General features: G+C 53.0%; 1 protein-coding gene across 5 annotated transcripts in view; it reads left to right on the forward strand.

Moving 5' to 3' along the window:
- CASZ1 (castor zinc finger 1) overlaps positions 1 to 20,546 on the forward strand; it is a 263,569-nt gene that overhangs the window by 180,143 nt on the left and 62,880 nt on the right. For all 5 annotated transcript variants that reach the window (XM_054009508.1, XM_054009510.1, XM_054009507.1 and 2 more), the window contains one exon: positions 12,887 to 13,435. In XM_054009508.1, the coding sequence (XP_053865483.1) occupies positions 12,887 to 13,435 (549 nt within the window). The remainder of the gene's footprint in view (positions 1 to 12,886; positions 13,436 to 20,546) is intronic.

Genomic DNA, 20,546 nt, shown 5'->3' on the forward strand with positions numbered 1-20,546 from the left:
GGCTGCCACACAGCTCTGTTTTAATGAAGTTCCCCTCTGCTGGAGCCCCCTCACTGCAGTCTTTGGCAGTCCTGGGGCGCAGCTTTTCACACAAAGGCGGCCCTGTAGGAATTGGGATGGACTGGGTGTCTCCATTGGGGTTCCATGAGATGGAAGCCTGACATGCTCCGTGGACTTGCTCCAAAGATCTTCCTCTTTGTGTCCTGTGATGCTGGAAGTTCACATTCTCTCTCCTATTCCCATGGCCCTTCTTGTTCCAAGGCAATTCCCAGCAGCTTGGCACCTCGGATACAGGCCTTCCTCCTGTGGGTGTTTCCTGCCTGGGTGGATGCAGCCTGTTGGCCCTCCAGAGTCAGGCAGAGCTGCTGGGCTTTCCTGTGCCTGAAGAGCTGGCCGCAGGGGAAGGAAATCCTCAGAGTTGAAATAGGAAAGGGAGAGGAAACCTGGCCTGAGTTTAATAGATCAAGGAGCTGTTTGCCAGAGCTCTTATCTCAGGGTCTCTGCACATCCTTATTGCCTGGGATCCCCCACGATGGCTCCCTGCTACAGCCATCGTGTCACTTCCCCAACCTTTTTTCTAGGGGTATCCTGATCTCTTGCTAACTCTTGTGGCCCCCACACCAACCCCTCAGTCTTTCTCTATGTCCTCCATGCCAGATCCCTCAGTATGTGTAAGGGTGTCCTGTCTCAGCCCTTTCTGGGCTTGTTGGGGTCCCTCTGCACCGGTCCCTCAGCATTTCTCAGGCTCCCGTCCAACATCAATCCCTCATCGTCATCAGGGACTGTCTCCCATACTGGCCTCTTGCACCCATACTGATCATACTTTGAGTCCTTTACTAGCCCCCCCACCCCCTGATCTTTTGGTATCTTCCCTTTGGTGTCTTCTGGCGTTACAGATCTGCCCCAGCCCCTCGTTGTCTTTGCCAGGAAGCACTTCCTTCTCTGGCCCACACCTCAGCCCTGTTCTTGCTCTGTCTCCTAGACGCAGCATCCTGAGGAGCTCCGTCTGTGTGTGTGTGGAAAGGTGAAGTTAGATACTGTGTTTGCATTTAGTTACCCTGACAACATGCCTGCTTCCTAGAGAGCTTTCCAAGGGCCACAGCCAGCGATCTCAGACCTGACTGTTCCTCCTTTGCTCTGCCTTCCTCTCTCTCTCTTTCCCCTTGTTTTCCTCAGGACCTGTGGGGAGATTGATGGCTGGATTGTGATGTAGATGTTAACAGTACTGCCTGATTTATAGAGTTACTTAGGCTAAGTGAGGCCACTTAGACTCGTCTGGATAGCAAACCTTTTAACTGGACTAAAATAATAATAATAATTAATAATAAATAATAATAAAAAATAAGGGAAGGACAGGAACCCAGATCGGAAAAAGAGATCTTCCCGGCTTTCTGTTATTTTTTAAAAAGAAAGAAAAACTCTGTAAGGCAGAAGGTGCCTGGGGAGCAGCCTCCCTGCAGCCCTGACTCAGGCAGCAGCAAAAGCCTTGCTGACTGCTCTCACAACCAGCTCCTGCACTGGAGATTGGGTTTCCTCAGAGATGTTCCATAAAAGCCCCTGCACTGAACGGTTAGTTGGAAAGTGGCTGCAGGACAGAAAGGCTCTCAAGCCGTTTCTAAAACTGTTCTGACTTTCCCTCCTCCTATCATTATTTGTATTCCAGTAGCACCTAGAGGCCTCGGCGATGGTGCTAGGTGCTGTCCGTACATAGTGGGGGAAAGTCTCTGCCCCAGATAGCTCACAGTCTGAATAGACTCACTAGACTGAGGGTGGGAGGAGAAACAGAGGCACAGCATGGGGAAGTGGCTCCCCTCACCCAGTGTCCCACAGCAAGTCAACGGCAGAACAAGGGATAGAACTTTCGTTGTCACTTTCCCCACTCTTCTTTCTCCCTCTGCTCCTTTTCTTCTCTCAGTGAGTACCACAGGTTAACTGCATGTTGTGAAAGGGTCCCTCTCATGCCCTGGAAACCCAGAGCTTGTGCAGTACATGCCAGTGTAATGTGCGGGACAGAGGGGGAAGAGATGGGCAGGACAGTGTGGCAAGCCAGTATTCAGAGGTGAGCAGAATAGTAACAGCTAACGCAGTGCCATGAAGCAAGACACAAATAATTCAGCACTGGGTGCAGACAGGACCAAACCACATGCCGGATTGGGCCGGTAACCTGCTCAGAGAAAGGTTCGGGCACGTTTTATTCTGAATTGGCGCTGAACGTTGTAATTAAACCACTTTCATCATCCTTTGAGCCGGTTGGTTGGGGAAAGGCTTGTGAAGAGCTAGTGCGACAGAAATGGACTAGTGCAATGAGAGGTGAAGGGATCGGTGCAGTGTGAGCGAGAAGCTCCGTGCTGTGTAAGGAGGCCAAGGCAGGGTGAGGATGCAGTGCAGTGATGAGTGTTAGCAGGTGGGTCTGCTCTGCTCCATGTCAGCCAGGTCTCTGCTCTCCGGAGGACTTTGCGTTGCAGCTCGTTGCACCATGGCGGCAAGAGCGTCTGTGTCTGGGCTGTTCTGGGGCCAGCTCCCAGTGTGAGGTCTGTGTTGCCTCTCTCTCCCTGGACAGTGATATATGGCATAAATTAGGCCTCTGAAGGGGGATACTGCATCCTTAAGAAGAAATATGTCCTCATTTTTCTTAAACACCGTTTGCACTGAGTGAAATGTTTAGAAGGGACGCTGAGGGATAACTTTATTTCTTACCAGGGAGTTCAGAGCCGTTCAGTTAAACCCATAAAACACTGGGAGTAGGGAAGCTGACAACCTGCCCGTGCATTAGAAAAGCCATTACTCATTCAGGGGAAATTCACCCCACGCCGGGACCTCACATTTACCATTGGGGCAGTTTGGGGGAAGATGCAGGGCCCTTACTCTTGGCTGCCCAGGGGTTCCCCAGGCTGATCAGGTGAGGGTGGGAAATAACTCCATTTCACAACAGCAATCCTGCGCTTTGAACGTGCTGCCCATCCGGGCTCTCACAACACTGCAGTTGATTAGATAGAGCCACGTGGGTAATTATCATCATCCTCATCCTATAAGTGAGGAAACTGAGTCACAGAGGGCTGAAGTGACCTGCCCAAGGTCACAAAGTGAGTGAGAGCCCAAGAGTCCTGACTCCCAGTCCCCTGCTCAGTCCTTTCCAAAGCAAAGCACAGTCCTTTCCAAAGCAAGAAGTAGAACCCAGGAGTCCTGGCTCCAAATTCCCTGTGTGAATCACTAGGCCATGTTCCCTTCCAGACCCAGAGGTGGAACCTAGTATGCCTGGCCTTGAGTCCTCTGCTCTAATCACTAGATCTTTCTTCCTTAAGAAAATTCATGCTCCACTGAACAATGAGGCGGAGGGTTGGGGGATCCCTGACTAGGCAGGTGTGTATGGTAGCAAAACCTGTTACAGGTGTGTGGAGGGATTGGTCCTGGCTGGGATTCTTTCTCCAGTAGCTGGTGAACAGGACACCAGGCACCCAGGTAATGCAAGCTGACATGCCATCCCTGAGGCCCGCAAGTCCAAGGGCACAGGGCCACAGGTGCATGGCTGGGAGGCGCATGAGGCATCAGCCAGGGAGAGGGCGGCATTTTTATTTTATTTTTTTTTATTTTGAAGGCCTGACACCAAAAGATTTAATATTTGTTTGAAATGAGAAACGGTTCTCAAATGAATTTGGAGAGCCTGGGAATTAATGTCACCCCCCCCCCACGCCCCTGCTCGCCAGCCTCCCCCCCCTTTCAATTTCTGAAGCCTGCTGATTTGAATATTTATAAATATCAGTAAATTATTTATTGTAGCAATCTGCTGTGCCATTTCACCAATTGCTGTTAACACTTTAGGGCTCGCTCTTCAGGAGAGCATGGCTGGAGAGAATGGGTACCTGGGTGCCAGGGCGGGGAGGTGCATGCCTAGAGCCAGGAGGGGAGGGCTCCCTCGCTGTGTGTAGCCAGAGGGCTGCGTGAGGTGACTTGCTAGCGGGCTTTGTCTCTGTGTGTCACATGGGGCAGGGGAAGATTGGAGGTTTTTGCAGAAGGGGATAGGAACCCTTCTGTGTGTTGCCAGGAGAGCTGGAGAGGGTGTTGCTGGGAGGGTAGGGTTGGAGAAGGTGCTTGGCCTAAGAAGAGTCAGAGAGGGTGTGTTGGCGGGAGGGGAGGGACGGAGTGGGTGTGTTGGTGGGGAGGGCAGGAGGGAAGGTTGCCTGGCTGTGTATTTCCTGATGCAGTCCTGAGAGCTGTGCCCTGTGGTGGGGTGGGCAGTTCCACTGGCAGCTCAGAGCCCAGCACTAACCCTACCTGTTTGTAATTTCCACTATCTGTGGGCGAGAAATTTGTCTAAGACCCCCAGTAATTAAGTTTCTCTAGTGAAAATACGCCCAATTCATATCTGATTTGGCTGCTTTGGTGGGGACAAGGAGGGTTTGGGGGGTTGATCTGTTAATGAGTTTTATTGGCAGAAGGTCCTGGCAGAAGTCAGGAGGATCAGAGCATTCAGGGGCGGTAAAAGAGTAGGGACCTCCCCCAAAATGGCTTGCATAGAAAGCGCTCGCATGTTTGAGGGGAGCCTACTCTGTCTCCCCTCGTCCCTGGGCAAGGAGGGAAACTCCTCTCTCTGGGCCAGATTCTCTCTCACTCCTTCCTCTGTTTTTTGTGCCCATCCAATGAATACCAGCTTCTGTGTAAGAGTGCCCAGGCAGTGCCACCTGCACATTGCTCCATCACCGCCACCAGCACATAAAAAGTTAACTCGGCAGTGCTGAAACGCCAGTGGCTAAGCCAGGGGAGCAGTTTGTGTGCCCAGCCCTCTAGACTGTGCCCACGACCTTTCTCCCAGCCCTCTGCAGCTGGGTTGAGTCAGGCTCTCGCAGCAGGGAGTGGGAGAAAGGGTCACCGTTGCAGGCTCTAGCGCAGGGCTGAGCAGTCAGTACTTGGCAGAGGAAGGCAAGCAGCACAGGGCTGAGCTGGGCTGGGTGCAGGGAGGCGCTTGTGGCAGGACCTGGCAGCAGAGCACTCCCCCTTCCTTAGCTCTTCGGGGGCTTTTTCCAGTTCATGTGGGGGAGCACCGAGGTTGGGGGGAAGCAGGGAGTGCCGCTGGCCACGCTGTGGGAAGGGCTTTCCATTCTCTCTCCCCTTTCTCTCTCTCTCTGCCCTGTACAGGGCAGACCTGAAGCCCTTTCGGTCTGATTTCCACACCGGGGGCTTTCCCCGGCCTCACACACACTCACGCAGGCGGGATCATGCTAGCAGGGCAGAGGAGACTGTTAAAGAGCCATTGTGAACTCCCCAAGGTCAGGCAGAAGAGACAGCATCCACTAATCCAAGGTCATTTCCTGGGCTAAAAGCAATAAAATGTTTTATTGATAAACTGAAGAGGGGAAAATATACACACTAAATCCACTCTCACACATCCTGGGCCATGCACGGGCCGCAGCTGCCTCCGCCGTAGCCCTGCCCAGGATAATGCAGGAATTGTTGCCTTAACTGTCTGGCTGGCATTAGCAGGGCACTCCTGTGGGGGAAGCACACCACGCTGGTGTCCCAGTTGGCACTGACAGGGCACTGCTGTGAGGAAGCTCACCACTCCGGAGACCCAGTTGGCACCGGCAGGGCACTGCTGTGAGGAAGCACGCCATGCTGGAGACCCAGCAGGGAACGGCTGTGAAGGTTTGGCTCTGTCTGAGGCAGCTCACAAGTGTGAAAGGCCCCAGCGTGCAGCATCCTCCGCTCTCACTTGGCTCGCCGCCCTCCCTGCTCAGGGCTCCTTGGTGGTGTGGAATATCTCCATTCACGCTCGCACAACAGCCGTTAAAAAAGAAAAGGACTGTGCAGTGTCCCCCATCCCAAATAGCGCCATTAATAATTGATCGAATGAGAGCTCGCAGCTCCTGGAAAGCTGGCACTGGGGCCTCCCTCCTGAACGGAGCTGCTCAGCTGGGCTCAAAACTCTTCAATAAGAATATGAAAGCTCCATCTGTTCAACGTACATGGCCCTCTGAAGTGACAATCCTCACAGTCCCTTCCCACTGCCAGACCCCAGCTCCAAAGCCAAAGCCCCCTTTCTATCCCATTCCCCCAGCCAGAACCCCCTCCCCACAGCCAGGAACCTCTCCTCATCCCCTTCCAACAACCAGAACCCCCTCCCCACAGCCAGAACCCCTTCCTCGTCCCCTCCCCAGAGTCAGAGCCCCTTCCTCGTCCCCTCCCCACAGCCAGAACCCCCTTCCTCATCCCCTCCCAACAGCCAGAACCCCCTCCCCACACTCAGGACCCCCTCCTCATCCCCTCCCACAGCCAGAACCCCCATCCCACAGCCAGGAATTGCTTCTCATCCTATCCCCACAGACAGAACCCCCTCCCCCCAGACAGGAACCCTGTAATTCCCTCCACACAGGCAAGAACCCCTCCCCACAGCCAGCACACCCTCTTCATCCTCTCCCCACAGACAACCCCTTCCCCACAGCCAGGAACCCCATAATCCCCTCCCCACAGTCAGGCCCCCTCCTCATCCTCTCCCCACAGCCAGAACCCCCTCCCCACAGCCAAGAATCCCGTCATCCCCTCCCCACAGCCAGGACATCCTCCTCATTCTTTCCCCCTAGCCAAAATCTCCTCCTCACACCAGGTATGCCCTTCTCTTCCTGTCCCCACAGCCAGGACCTCTTCCCTGTCCCGTCTCCCCCCCACAACCTACATGCCCCGCAGCCAAAACTGCCCCCTCCTCTTGATCCCCTCTCTCCTCAGCCAGAGTCTTTTCCCACCCCGGTCCTTGCCCACAGAGCTGGAATTTCCCCAGCCCAATCCTTCCCTCTCAGTGGGGATCCCCCATTTCCCACATCAATCCTGCCCCAGACTCACCGTATTCCTTCTATGCATCCACACTCCCCCTCTCCATACAGACAGAGTGCCTCCTATCTACCCTGATCCTTCTTTATAACACCTAGGCTCCCCTTCTCCCCTACCCCCCAGACCAGGATCACAAGGGCTGGATTTTCCTCTCACTGACGTGGGCAGGGCCGTCAAGAGCGGGTTCGGGCCCTGGTGAAAAAAAATTTTCGGGACCCCCAGCAAGGGCGAACCGGCTAAACAGGGCCAACGAGGGGGGGGGAGCCGGGCCCCCTTCCGGACCGCCGGGCCCCAGTAATTTGTACCAGCTTCCCCTCCCTCTAATCGGCCCTGGGGATGGGAGTAACTCACGTTGAACAACAGGTTCAAAGCAGGGTGAGAGGGGACCCAGGAGTCCTGCTCTGAAGGAAGGCAGGAGGCGTGTAGAGAGAGGCTGAGTGTGTGCATTCTATATGCATCCGAAGAAGTGGGCTGTAGCCCACGAAAGCTTATGCTCTAATAAATTTGTTAGTCTCTAAGGTGCCACAAGTACTCCTGTTCTTTTTGAGTGTGTGTAGTTATGGCTGTACTGGGGCAGGTGGGAGGGAGGCAGAGACTCCATTGCAGCTTCTGTGGTAGAGGTTGCCTTCCTCAGAGCTCCCTTGCTGTCCCCTTGTTTTTGCTCCCTTAGAACTCCCTGCACCATTGTCCTTTCAGCCTGAAATTGTCCCGTCTGCCCTTTTGGAGTATGGAGTGGGGGAGTGTTTTCCCTTCCCTTCCCCATCTTGCTCTGGATTCGTCTGGCTCCTGGAACTCCAGCTGGCCGTCATTCAGAGCTGGGACTCAGCAGAGACCTGGTGCTCAGCCTGGTGGAAGACATGGTCGGATGTGATCTGAAAGAGTGTGGGTTTCAGTTAACAAAGGGTCCAGTCGTGAGAGGCAGGGTGGCCTTGGATGGGGACTTAGGAGATCTGCGTTCGGTTTATGGCTGTGCTACAAGCCTCCTGTGTGATTTTAGGCCAGTCACTTAATCTCTCTGTGCCTCATTTCCCATCTGTAGAACTTTGACACATCTGTTTCAATTGCAAGCTCCTCTGGGCAGGGACTGCATCTTGCTTCATTTGTACAGCACCTAGCGCAGTGGGGCCCTGATCTCACTTGGGGCCTATAAGTGATTCCAGAATACAAACAACAATAGTAGTACATCCTGGAGCCCAGACTCCACTGGGAACAGGACTGAGGCAGCTTGGCAGTGCGAGGACCATTCAAGGACCCTATGCTGGACTCACTATGTGATGTTCACTACCTCAGAGACGGCAGGTTTCCAGCAGGGCCACTGCTCAGGCAAGTGCCATTCTGCAAAGGCAGCTTTACCGCCGTGAGGTTACTTTTGGGGCTTCTTCCCTTTAGTCTTTCCTCCCACCTCTCCCTCTTTGCTTTCCCTCTCTTGGCTCTCCCCTCCCTTCAAGTGAGGTGTGGCCCTCCGTGCTCTCAGACAGCAGCTCACAGCTTCCATCTGGGCCCCCCTTTCTCCCTCCCCCCATGAGCACGGGGCCCTCGCTGGCTAAGAGGGAGCAGCTAGACTGTTGGGTGCAACGGCAGCAGGATGGGGATAATGGAGAGTCTTGTTGGGGGGTGTCCGTGAACTTGAGAGGGAGGTTCCACTCCCCTCCCCTGGGGCCCTAGGCTCCATTTGCACCCCTTGTTCTTCAGGCCAGTTCCCCTTTGTGCTGTAGGAGGTCTCAGGGCAGAGCAGGGGGTGGCCGCGTCTCCTCCACCCCGGGGCCGCGGTGTACACTCGCCGCAGTATTGTTTTCAGAGGAAGTGCTCAGTGTAAATAGAGCATGTGGGAGAGTTTGTCCTGGGCAGAGATGAAAAGTCCCTGTGACAGGCTCGGGTTATAAATGGCTTCCTCAGATTGATGTGAAATCAAAACATTTCTGTTTGGGAGAAGAAAATAAAGGGGGATGTTTACTTAGCCAGGAATCTTTAAACAGTGCAATGGAGACGCAGGGTGATGTGGGGGGGGGGGGGGAGGGGAGAGACTGCTTAGCTCCCAAAATCCACCCACCTACCCACCCCTTGTGCAGAGGAGACCGGTGAGGATCCCTTGCTCAGCAGCTCAGTTCCGCCCCCTCTGCCTGCATGAAGGAAGCGCAGAGAGTCCGGCATCAGTGGGTTGAAGGTCACCTAAGGCATCCGTCCCTGTACAAGCCAATGAGCTAGGGAGTGCGCTCTCCTCCTGCACCCTTGACCCAGGCTGGGCAGAGGGGGAAGCAGTTGTGCTTATAAAGGGCCCTTCCTCCAGGGCTGTTGAGCGGCAATTGAAGCCCACCATGTTACAGAGAGTGAAACAGAGGCACAAAGAGGCAAAGTGACTTGCACAGGCTCACATAGTGAGTCAGCTACAGAGCTGGCAATAGAACCCAGGAGTCCTGATTCCCAGCCACCTGTGCTGACCATTAGACCACATAGCCCACCCCACCCTCTCCGGCTGATAATGGAGCCCAGAAGTTCTGACTCCCAGTCCCTTGCTCTGACCACTGCCACATGGAATGTCACAGTGTGTAGGCACGGCATTTGAAAGAGTGCCCCTCCCTGATCCCTGACAGCACATCTGAGCTCAAGGGTTTCTGACAGAACTGCTGGAGTGGGTTTTGTGAGGTGCTGAGTGCAGTTACAGCGGTTCAGACTGTGCCCCAGTGCTGGGCCATGAAATCCAGGACACAATCCCCACCTTCAGAATAACAGGGTTCCTGGGAACCGTGGGAAGGAGAAAAGCCTGGCAGAAAGTGTGAGTGGAGCAGGGCAAAATAGTTGGTGGAGCAGACACGGGAGCAACATGATGGGGATTAAGGGGAGACGTGATCTGCGAGAGGACCCCACAGATACAGGTGGAGGAGAGAGAGAGCCGTTGGATGGCGCAGAGGCACAGGGGATGATGAAGTGGGCAGAGGCAGGGGGTGAAGTGGGACGGAGGCACAAGGGGTGAGATGGAGAGAGGCAAAGCCAGGAAGGGAAGACGAGTTGCAGGCTCCCTCGAGCTGCGACATACGCAGCAAGTGCAGCCTCACGAACGTCTGTTCTCCTCTTCCTTTGAATAAATATTTATAGATTCATTTGTCGTCTGGTGCGCGCACATGGTTGCTCACCTCCAGGCCAGAATAATGGGACCTGCCCTGACTGTAGGAAGGAGGGGGAGAGGCAGACTGGGGAGAATCTCCTTCATCCTAAACCCTGGTGTTAGGGGCTGCTGATATTCTGCTGTCCCGTTGCCTCCAGCTGTAAACTTGTCTGGTCTCACTAGCGGAGCGGGGTTGAGCCTCGTGAGAACTTAGATGGGGAACTACTAAGCATGCTAGAGAGAGTGGTGCTGGTGAGTCATAGATGACCGAATGCCCTGCCCCGTGCCAGGGCACCGCATGCTGCTGGAGATGCTGTCCTAACCACCTGCAGTCAATGAAGCTCCCCTGGCCCTTTTCCCGAGCATATGGGCGTAACCTCGGTGTCCTGGCCTGATTCCAGTTGGAGTGATTAGCAATTCCTGCTGCCTCTTTAGATTCCCTCTGCAGTTCCAGTAGTACATGGGATCCTTCTTCACTTCCTGTCCTAAATGTGGATAGTGGATGTCTGGGTGGCTGGGTAGAAGTGCACAGGTGTCTGTGGTTTTGCATCCTGTCAGTTTCGGCCTGTGTTCATTTGGGGATGCCCCATGTTTGTGTGTGTGTTTGGGGAGGGTGAGCATGTAAGGAGTGTAAGGAGTAAGTGTGAACAGGGTGTGTAAGTGTATGGGTCTGGGGAGATGTATATGCCTCGGTGTGTGTATGCAGATGTGTGTGCGTGAGAGATGTGGATATATTTATGAATGCATGTGTCTGCATTGGGGGAATGATACGTGTTTTGCTTGGGTGCGTGGGTGGGCTGGGTGCAGAAAGGGATGCACCATTATAAGGGCACAGTGTGCATTTGTGCCTCCCTGTGTGTGTGAGGGTGGGGGAGGCTGACATGTTTGTCGCAGGGTGGGGGTGTATTTTTCTTACACTCCTTGACAGGAGATTGTGTCTGAAGCTGTCAGGAGTTTATGCTAAGCAGCCGCTCTCTGGCTCTCGGACAGAGTCTAAAGTTTCAGTCTGTTTGTATTGGGCTGTCATGTTATGGGATTAGGGGCTGTCACAATGGCTTCTGGGTGCATCGTAGGGGGTCTGATTAAGCGCTTCTGTGCAGCAGGCTCTTCGGGGCTGGCCATCAGAGTTATTGGGGGAGCCTCAGCAAGAGGCCCTTTTGCATGGGAAAGCACCAGTCCTCTGCGATGAGGAGGAGATGGCCCCTCTGCCCTGCCCCTCCGATGGACATGAAGTCAAAGGGCACGTTTTCCAGGGAGGGCCTGGAAATGCACTCGCATCTATTGGCCTGCATGAAACCCCAGGCTTATGTGGGCACCTAGCCATTTTGTGGGTGCCTTTCCCAGAGTCCCACATGGCTTAGGAGAGAAGTGTGAGTTCCAGTGAGAGGGTTGCCTGTGCTTTCTGGCCTCAGGAGCCCAAGGGAGATGTCAGGTGAGTCTTTGTGTGGCCCAAGGACAAGGGGCAAGGATGGAGAGTGTTCAGGCTGGCCTTTGCAGGTCTGGTTGCTACCAGAGAAGGGGAGGAACAGAGAGAATAAGCAGGATGAGAGAGTGAGTGTGGCTAGGGGGACAATAGGCCCACAGTAGAGAGGGCTCAGAGAGTGAGAGTGCGAATAGTGTGCAACAGGCACAGCTAGAGAACAAGGGAGCGGCAAGAGCATCAGAGCACAACGAGGGTGAAGAGGGATCAAGGGGATGGCAAGAGCACCCCAAGCATGCAGAGTGGCCACGACAAGGTGTGGCGAGATAGCAGCTGGGGTGCAGAAAGTGAGGGCGTGGGTGACACTGTCTGGTTTTGAGGACAGGTGTGTGACCGCAGGGGCAGAGCGAAGGCTGCTCGCTCCTTTCCTGCCTTTGGAGCTTTAACCCTTTCTTAGCCTGGACATTCTTAAAGGCCATCTGAAAAACAACAACAACCGCGCAGCCCTAATGTTCTCTTTGTGCAGTTTGCTGCTTTTAATTGGATTAAATCTTGTTAATAGTTAATAATTATACAAGTAACTTTGTGGTAGGGACTGATCAGTTCAAGACATTCCCTCACCTTGAAGTTAAGGTCCTTCCTTCCTGTCTCTCCGTTTCCACCTTGACTAGCTGTCACATATGAGTAAACTACATTAAAATGACAAACCCCAGCGAAGATTGTGCAGAGAAGCATAGGGACGGAATTTTGTGTGTGTGTGTGTGTGAGGCAGAGAAGGGGTGTTACTGACTGATACTAAACCCCAGGACTATTCCCCCTCCTTTCCCCTCCCATCTGATTTTCCTGCCTCAGGATACAAGTAAATTGCACTGAGGCCAATGCGGGAGTTGCTTGCATTCCCTGGGGCTAGAATTTGGAGCCCTATCTTTCCTACAGACACTTCTGATGTAACTCCATTGGCTTCAGTGCAATTATGACAGTGCCATCTTGGCCAATGCACCGGGCCTTGAACTGGGGACCTCCAGAGCTAGAAGCCTGAATAGCTACAGCTTAAGAGAAAGAATCAAGGCTCCCTAGGTAGGGCTGCGTCCAACTTGTATCCTCTGTGGCTCTGGCACACAGGGGGTCTGTAACACACACTCACCAGTGGGTTACACAATTATACCAGAGGTGAATTTTGCCTGGGACATTCAGAGACCCATTCAGCCAGATTCAGTCCTGGTGTAAGTGGCTGCACACTGAAGTCGGTGGCATTTCACGCACTTACATCAGGGCTGAATGTAGCCTGATGTGTTTTAAAGGAGGCCTCTCTCTGTGGTGTTGCTGAAAGACTGTGGGTGAACTCCACGTTACGTTCCCTGAGACCCAGGTCCTTCACAAGGCGTTGGGAGTTCATGGAAGTTCCTTCTTTCAGAGGGTAAACACTGGCTGGCTGTGTTTTAAGGCAGCTGGGTGGGGTCAGATGTTTGTAGATGGGCTTTGAGTTTCTGAATGACAGAGCTGTCCCTCTAATGTTGTGTATTTCTCCCTCTGTCTCTTTCCAGCTGAAAGAAGTATATGCACTGACGCAACCTCAGGAAAATCCAAGATGGCTGCCAAGCGCAAAGGCGGCCTGAAGCTAAATGCAATCTGTGCCAAGCTCAGCCGCCAGGTGGTCTTCGATCATGGGGGATCGGAACAGGTGCGGTTGGACAAGGGTCCCCAGAGGGAAAGCGGCAACAAGGAACCGCCCCAGCCTGAGACCAAGGAGCTGGGGGCCAAGTTTTCTGATGGACTTAACCGTGTTCAGAAGATAGAGGAGGACAAGCGGAGGGAGGTGATTGAGAAGTGGGTGAACGGGGAGTATAATGACGAGACCTTGCTGGGCCGAGCAGAGGGCAAGGAATGTAAGGCCACCGAGAGCGTGGAGGTGCCCCCCGAAGGGGTTTACATGGTACAGCCCAAGGGCTGCAGCGATGAAGAAGATAATGGGGACGATGCAGACGGCAGCTTCCCGGACGACAGGGATTCGGATGGGCCTGCCTCCAAGGATGAAAGTTACCGACCTTCCAGCGGCCAGACGGGCTCCAAGCTGGCTGGAGGAGCTGCCTCAGGTAAGTCATTGCCCCATCTTCCACCCCGCACAATGGAGTCCCGAGACCAGCATTTTAGGCAGGGCAGTGTGAGTCACCTCAGTTGCCCTACATCCATTGGGTAAGCTTGACTACCAGAGCAAAGGAGTGAGCGGCACTTTCAGAGCCCCTAAGTTCTCTACTGCAGCGGGCGGGCTGCTCTGTGATTTACAGCTGGGAGCTGCCCTTGAAGTCCCACTGCCCTGGAACTCCTTCTGGGGATTCCTTCATCTGGGTAGATCCCAAATCCCACCCCGGATTCCTTCAACAAATGGATCCCAGATCCCATCCCTGGATTCCTTTATCTGGGTGGATCCCAGATTTCTTTATCTGGGTGGCTCCCACCCCACAGACCCCTTTATCTGGTTGGATCCATCCCCCGCCCCACAGATCCCTGTATATAATTTAGATGAAGATAAAGGCATTTGGCACTACGTTTCATGTTCAGGTTTCCCGGTGGAGGGTAGGGCCCAAGCTGCTCTGCTAGCCAAACCTCCAGTAGACTGCCAGTGTATTTATACACACACTTGCCTGCGCGCTCCCCAGTATATGGCAGGCAGGTTTGTGTAAGGAATATGGATGGTTAGACCACAGGCTTGGATGAACAGAAAGGCTGCTCTGTGTGTGTGTGTTTGTGTGTGTGTGTGTGTGTAGTTATGTGACTGCTGCCTTCACGATATTTGTGTCTGTTGCAAGTAAGTTCGTGTGCACATACATGTTTGTTGCATGTGTTCACATCTATGTATATGTGGTGTGTCTGTGTTTGTGTATGAATGCTGCATGTTTTTGTGTGTGTGCATGTAGGTTGCATGTGTCCATGCAAGTGCTTGGCTGCTGTGTGTGTTTGTTTATGCCCATGTGTGCAGATTGAAGGCAGCAGCTCTGGGTGTAACTTGCAAGCTATTGTTATTTCTTCTTATTATCTAAGGTGAGCCTTGAAAAGAGTCCAGGTGAATGAAGGAGCTGTGGTGTGGGCAGATTAGTTGGGAGATTAGAACCGAGTGTAAGGCTGTGTCTACACTGCCACTTTCAACACTAAAACTTTAGTTGTTCAGGGATGTGAAAAAATACACCCCTGAGCGACAAAAGTTTTAGCGCTGAAAAGCGCCAGTATAGACAGCGCTTTATCGCCGGGATCTGAATAAAACTACCACCGCTCATTCGGGGTGGGTTTTTTTTATCGCTAAGATAAAAGCGGTCGCGCTGTAACGTGGGCAGTGTAGACATCCCCTCAGAGAGGACTCCCTGCCGTCTCCTCCAGAGCAGCAACCCTGCCACTGGCCCAGTGACAAACATCTCCGACTTGGACACCACAATCTTCCACCGCTTTGTTTAGTTCTGTGAAAAAAACAGATTTCTCCTGCCAGAGCAAACTCCTTAAAAATGTCTGTCTTTCTTTCTTTCTTTCTTTCTTTCTTTCTTTCTTTCTTTCTTTCTTTCTTTCTTTCTTTCTTTCTTTCTTTCTTCGATTGACTGATTTGTTACTGTCAACATCCCCTCTATTGATATTAAACCCAGCCACATAACAGACACACTGCACATCCAGGTTCTTTCCTCACTTCCAAGGTTATCCAAGCCAGACAGGCTGAGGGGAGTCCGGGGTTTACCCCCGGAGTGGTGATGCCGTCTTAGTCCAGTCCTTTGTAAGGTGCTGTGTGAAAAGCTCTGTCCTGCTCTTTATACCCTGTTAGGGTGCCCAGATAGCAAGTGTGAAAAATTGGGATGGGGGTGGGGGGTAATAGGCACCTGTATAAGACAAAGCCTCGAATATCGGGACTGTCCCTATAAAATTGGGACATCTAGTCACCCTGTACTCTGTGGTAACACTTGCTGCAGTCAGGGACCCATACTCATGACTCAGAGAATCGATGAATTTCCAAGCCCTCAGGCTCTCCTGTCTGCCCCTTACTCCCCAGCACACCCCCTTCCAGGGGTGTTTCCCCCTCGTGGTTACATGCAGTTTTAGAATTTTAGTTTACTCCTGATGCAGAGAAATTCAGGGTCAGATTTGGCTCAGGCTGAATTTATCAAGAGGCACTGGTGGCCTGTATGTGTGTGCTGGGGAGAAGCCCAGGATGAATTATTTCATTCCTGGAGTGGCTAGTGTCTCCAGATCAACATCCAGGGCCATTTAAGTACCAAGTGTGGATGGAAGCTCAAGGCTGACTGAATTCCCCAGTGTAGAGTGGGCCCCTCCTGCTGAGATCTAGATCTGTCACACACTTGGGTTGAATCTCTTGATAGAAAGATCACACCTCCCCATCTGAGCACTTTGCAAATCCATCAAACTTTGCCTCTTTTGTGTGTGCATGTGTTTTCCTCCTCCTGCTAATAATGCAGCCGAAGCTCATCTCCGTCTGTCCGTTCCCCTTCTGGAGAGGCACATTCTCTAGTCTTTGCGAGTTCAGTGGCAGCGCACATAATTATGCATATAAGATATAAACAGAGCTGTTTAATTATCCTTCGCCACATCAGTGACAGAGTAATTAACAAACATTGCAAGATCAATGAGGAAAAGTGTGACCTTCAGTTTCCTTTGATAGGAAAGCCCTTGTCGTTCCCAGACACAAGGTGATTGCGCCTGGACTCGGTTCGTAGTTTAGTTTAATTCCCCTTCTTTGCCCCTCCCCCCCACCGTTTGCAGCTCGGGATTGCAAAAAAGCCAAATGGGGTGGGGGGGAAAGGGAGAAAATAGAAGTATGTGGCCAACCTGTGGGAACTAAAGAGGGGCCAGCGGTAAGAGAAGAGAGGGATGCCAGCAATGTGCCTTTTTAGGTCCAAAGCATCAAAGGATCACATGCGAATGCATGCAGTTCTTGTGAGCAAGCAGGCCACGAGTGTGCAAGGTAATAGCACATATAGTGCCCGAATGGCAGGCACAGCCATAGGGGTTGGACACACAAACAGAGGCACATGCAGGTTTCATGCACATGTTTTGAGAGTCCTGTTGGAAATGTGCCCCTGACTTCTCCCTGTAAACCATGGGCTGAGGATTACTTTCGTTGGGAAGGATTGAGTTTTCCTCGTTTTCTCTCTTCATTTAAGCCAATCCAAATTCTGGGCTTGGCCACACTGATATTCAGACCTGGTGTAACAGGGTGCAACTCCCATTGAATTAGATGGGGTTGCAGTTGCTGACATGAGGGAGGAATTTGGCCCTGTGGCTTGAAAAAGCGGCTGTGTGGCTTAAGAGCAGGGGAATGGGAGGCAGGATTGTAGCTCCAGGGTTCTTGCTTGTCAGGGCACTCACTACCCTGATAACTACCTAGAGACCTTTCAGCAGGGCTCCTTCCTCCCTCATTCACTAAACTCTCCTGGATCTGATCCTGCATCTTTGCCAATTTGCACCTTGACACCTTCTCCAGGGGATTTCTTTCTGCTGCCCAGAATGAAAAACCCTATCAGAAGGGATTGAGTGGAGTGTGCAGAGAGCTTGCTGAGGACTGGCCTGAGCGTCAGAATTCAGGGCCGGCTTTTCAAGCCCCCAGACTCAGAAGCAAGATGGGACTCCGCCCAGGAGACACAATGAAAGGTGGAATCCCCTGTGGAGGGACAGTCTTGTTCTCTGCCTGGTTCCCTCCTCAGACACAGGGGGTTGACAAGAGCTGGTCTGAATGCGAGTCAGCTCCCAGCCTCACCTGGCGTGTTTTCCCATCTCTGACAAACAGGGAACATGTGCCAAATCTGAAAAGTGGGTGTTTGTCCGGAGACGGGTGACAGAATCTGTCACCAACACACAAACATGCTCATTCCTTCATTCTCACACATCCACAACCCTTGCACCCGGACTGATGCACACTTCCCTACACATACTTTTATACACACCCACTCAGATCTCCCACACGGCCGTACACACACCGGGCTTACAATCTGTCCCACAGTAGGATGGTAGGGATAGTCACCCGGAGCCTTTTCCTCACTGAGCTTTCAAAGTTTCTTTCATTTATCTATTTATTTATTTAGTTGCTTTATTTATTAAGCCTGCTCCATCCATCAGAAGGTGTGAACGTCTCCTCTTCTTCCCCCATACCCTCCCATAAAGCGGTTTCCTCCCCACTTATAATTTCCTGGAGAACCTCCCGCACTAAGAAGCATTTCAGGGGCATGCACCAGCACCCAGTTTCTCGCTTCTTTACCCTGTATCCTCAAAATCAGCGTGGTTTCCCCTCCTGGCCAGGACAACAGACAAAGCCCCATCTGGGACGCCCCATCCCCCGGTGTCCAGACCTTGTGCTCCATTTGGGCTGGTTTGCTTTTCCTTCCATATATAGTGTGCTGCTGCGGACTATTTTTAGCCCCCCTTTTTTTTTTGCTCGCTCCGGATCCTTCGTGATACGCTAGCTGCTCTGAGACACACAGATCTCTGCTCTTTGGCAATGCCCACAAATGGAGAGCAGCGGCAGGGGGAGAGGGAGCCCTTTGTTATCATGCAGAAGGGGAGAGAAAAATGTGCTGCAGGAAGAAGGGGACGGTGAGGGAGAGAGGCAGACCCAGGGACCGTGTTGCCCAGGGCACAGGGGGTTCAGCAACTATTGGGGAGGAGCACAGTCTCAGGGCAATATCCTCTCTGCAAGGGTTCACCCCCCCTCCGCCCGCCCCACCGTCAGGAATGGGGGACCAGGTGGCTCCATGAATTGGGATCAGGATAATGCAGCTGTTGGCCTCTAGGTCTGTAGTTCAACAAAATGGTTCCCAGCTTGTGGCTCTTTGGTGGTTTGTGTGAAATGAAGTGGGTGGGTCTCCCAGTGGGGCAGGTGTCCATGCTGTAGCCACCACAGCTGGCTCTCACATGCCTCCGTCTCAGTAAACGCAGCACAGAAGCCCAGGGCTGGCTGGGCTTTGGGGACTGTCTCTCGTGGGTGCACCTGCAGGTCAGGGTCGAGGCACGCCGGCTGGGCAGAGTGCAGAAGAAACCTGCCCTGCTTTGCCTGAGATCTGCCTTGTTGGGGATAAAGAGAGGCCATTCGGATGGTTGGTCTCCCAGAACCTTTAATGTGATCGTACAGTACCGATCTGATTGAAGGAGAAGCAAAGTGGAGCCGTGGTTTGTGGGACTGGGGGTGAACAGCCAGTTCAGGGGGGGACTGCTGCAATCCTCCCTGGGACCTGAGCTCAGCCCCAGACTCTGTCCAGGTTTGGAAAAGCCCCGAGAGCCCCCCCCCCCCCCCACCAGTCATTTTGTGTTTTCAATGACCAAAGGTGATTTCCATTCCCAGTGGTGCAGTTTCCAGCAGCTCACAGAGCAGCATCTTCCAGCCTCACAGGGAAATTCTGGGTTTCCCAGGTCTCTTTTAAGGCTTTGGGTGTTTAATTTGTGCAAGGTCTGAGCCAGCCTGGGAGCTGCAAAGTTGACCTGGAATGTGGGATCCAAAAGTGGGGTCTCCGCACTTCTGCTTCCTTTGCTCGTGCTTCAGGCTGGGAATTGGGAAGCCCAGGGCAAGGAGTGCAGCTGGGGCAGAGGGAAGGGGGGTTGTTTCTCACCTCTTTGATCTTTCCACCAGTTCTGCCCTGAGATGGGGCAAAGGTTTTGTGGATTTTACCTAAACCACAACTTGGTCTCCCACCTGTGGTGACTTCTGTAGGATTCGTGTGTGTGCATGTGTGCGCGCGATGGACACAGCAATGTTCTGATGAATGCGGGTCATCTCCACCCTCCAAGAGCAGGGGTAGGGACCGCCTGGCCCTGCCTTTCAGGGCAGCCATTAAAGCCAGCGATCACTTGCTGATTTAATTTCCTTTCAGATCCCTCCATGCTGCCCTTTCCCCCTTGCAGTTTGACTCGGGGTGGATGGGGTTTCACCAGGCCTGGGAGTCTGGGGAAACATGAGGGAGACCAGGGATCACTTTACAGGTCCAAAGAGAGATGAAAAGCAGAAGAGGGAGACCGATTTAGTAGGAATAGGAAAATCTTAGGCCCAGGGGGGATTTTATGGGATTAATCACTTCCATTGGGGCTATAGGGTTACGCTGGGGTGGGGGTGGAGAAGAGGGAAAGGCAGCAAAAAGGTGAAAAGCATTAAAGCAGCAGGAAATGCTTTAATGCCTCGGCGTGCGTAAGTGAAAGGTGATGCCCTTGGGATCCCAGAGTGGTGAGGGGCCACGGGAGGTTGGGAAAGGGGGAGGTAAAAAGACCCCACCCCTGTGAGAGGAGCCCTAGATTCCTGAGGGTTTTTTTCCCCTTTCTTCCCTTGTGATGTATCATTTTCTGAGACTAGTTATCAAACACAGGTGCCTAAGTAAGGGGGCCTGGTTCTGCATTCAGGCACCTGTCTAGACTGACACTGAGAAACTCACATGGCTATTTGAGGGCTGGTATGCCACTTAGGGACAGCACATAGAGGCCTGGACATCCTGCTGGAGGGGAAATTGCACCCCTAGTGTGTGACTGGTTGGTCAATCTGCTCTTATTCCTGGTGTCTGGGTATAGTACGGGTAGGAGCACATGGTCTTTGGATCCAAGACTCTGGTGCTAAGCAGTGGAAAGGAGCAGTGTGCTCGACCGACTCTCAGTGCCACTGTCCTGAATTCTGTATCCTAGCTTAGCAGGCACCTCCTCAGACCTTTGCTGCAAGCATCAGCCTCATGCCCTGTGTCAGGGGGACTTTGGCAATTCCATGGCCATGTGCCGGGTATACAGGCCAGCACTGCAGCAGGGTTTATGCCCCATGTGCCTGGCTGCATTGGGCATCACTGATGTGGGCCCAGCAGAAGTTTTCAGTGCCCATTGCAGGGTCCTGTTTTCTCTGGCTGTCTCTTCCCCCACACACCCTTGCTGAAGCAAACAACTGGGGAGTCAAGAAACCCCTGGACCTAGGAGTCTGCTTCTTGGTCGGGCCGGTGTGTTCAGGAGCATTTGTGCATGTGTGTGTGGCACAGCTGTCTGTCAGATCCCTGGATCCCAGGGATCCATTTTAACCCCTGGGATCTGTCGAGCTCTCGCTCTTCCTCTCCTTCCTCTCTCGGCTCTCTTCCTTTCTGGATGTCTTTCAAGGCAGCGCTAATTCTCTCTGCGCGTCAAAACCATTGTGGGTTCCCCATGCCGGGAGCCCCCTTCCTGCTACTGCCGTACCTGCCCTTGCTGGCTCTCCCCCTC

The sequence above is a fragment of the Malaclemys terrapin genome, chromosome 19 (genome assembly GCF_027887155.1).
Source record: "Malaclemys terrapin pileata isolate rMalTer1 chromosome 19, rMalTer1.hap1, whole genome shotgun sequence".
In the NCBI taxonomy this organism is placed as follows: Eukaryota; Metazoa; Chordata; order Testudines; family Emydidae; genus Malaclemys; species Malaclemys terrapin.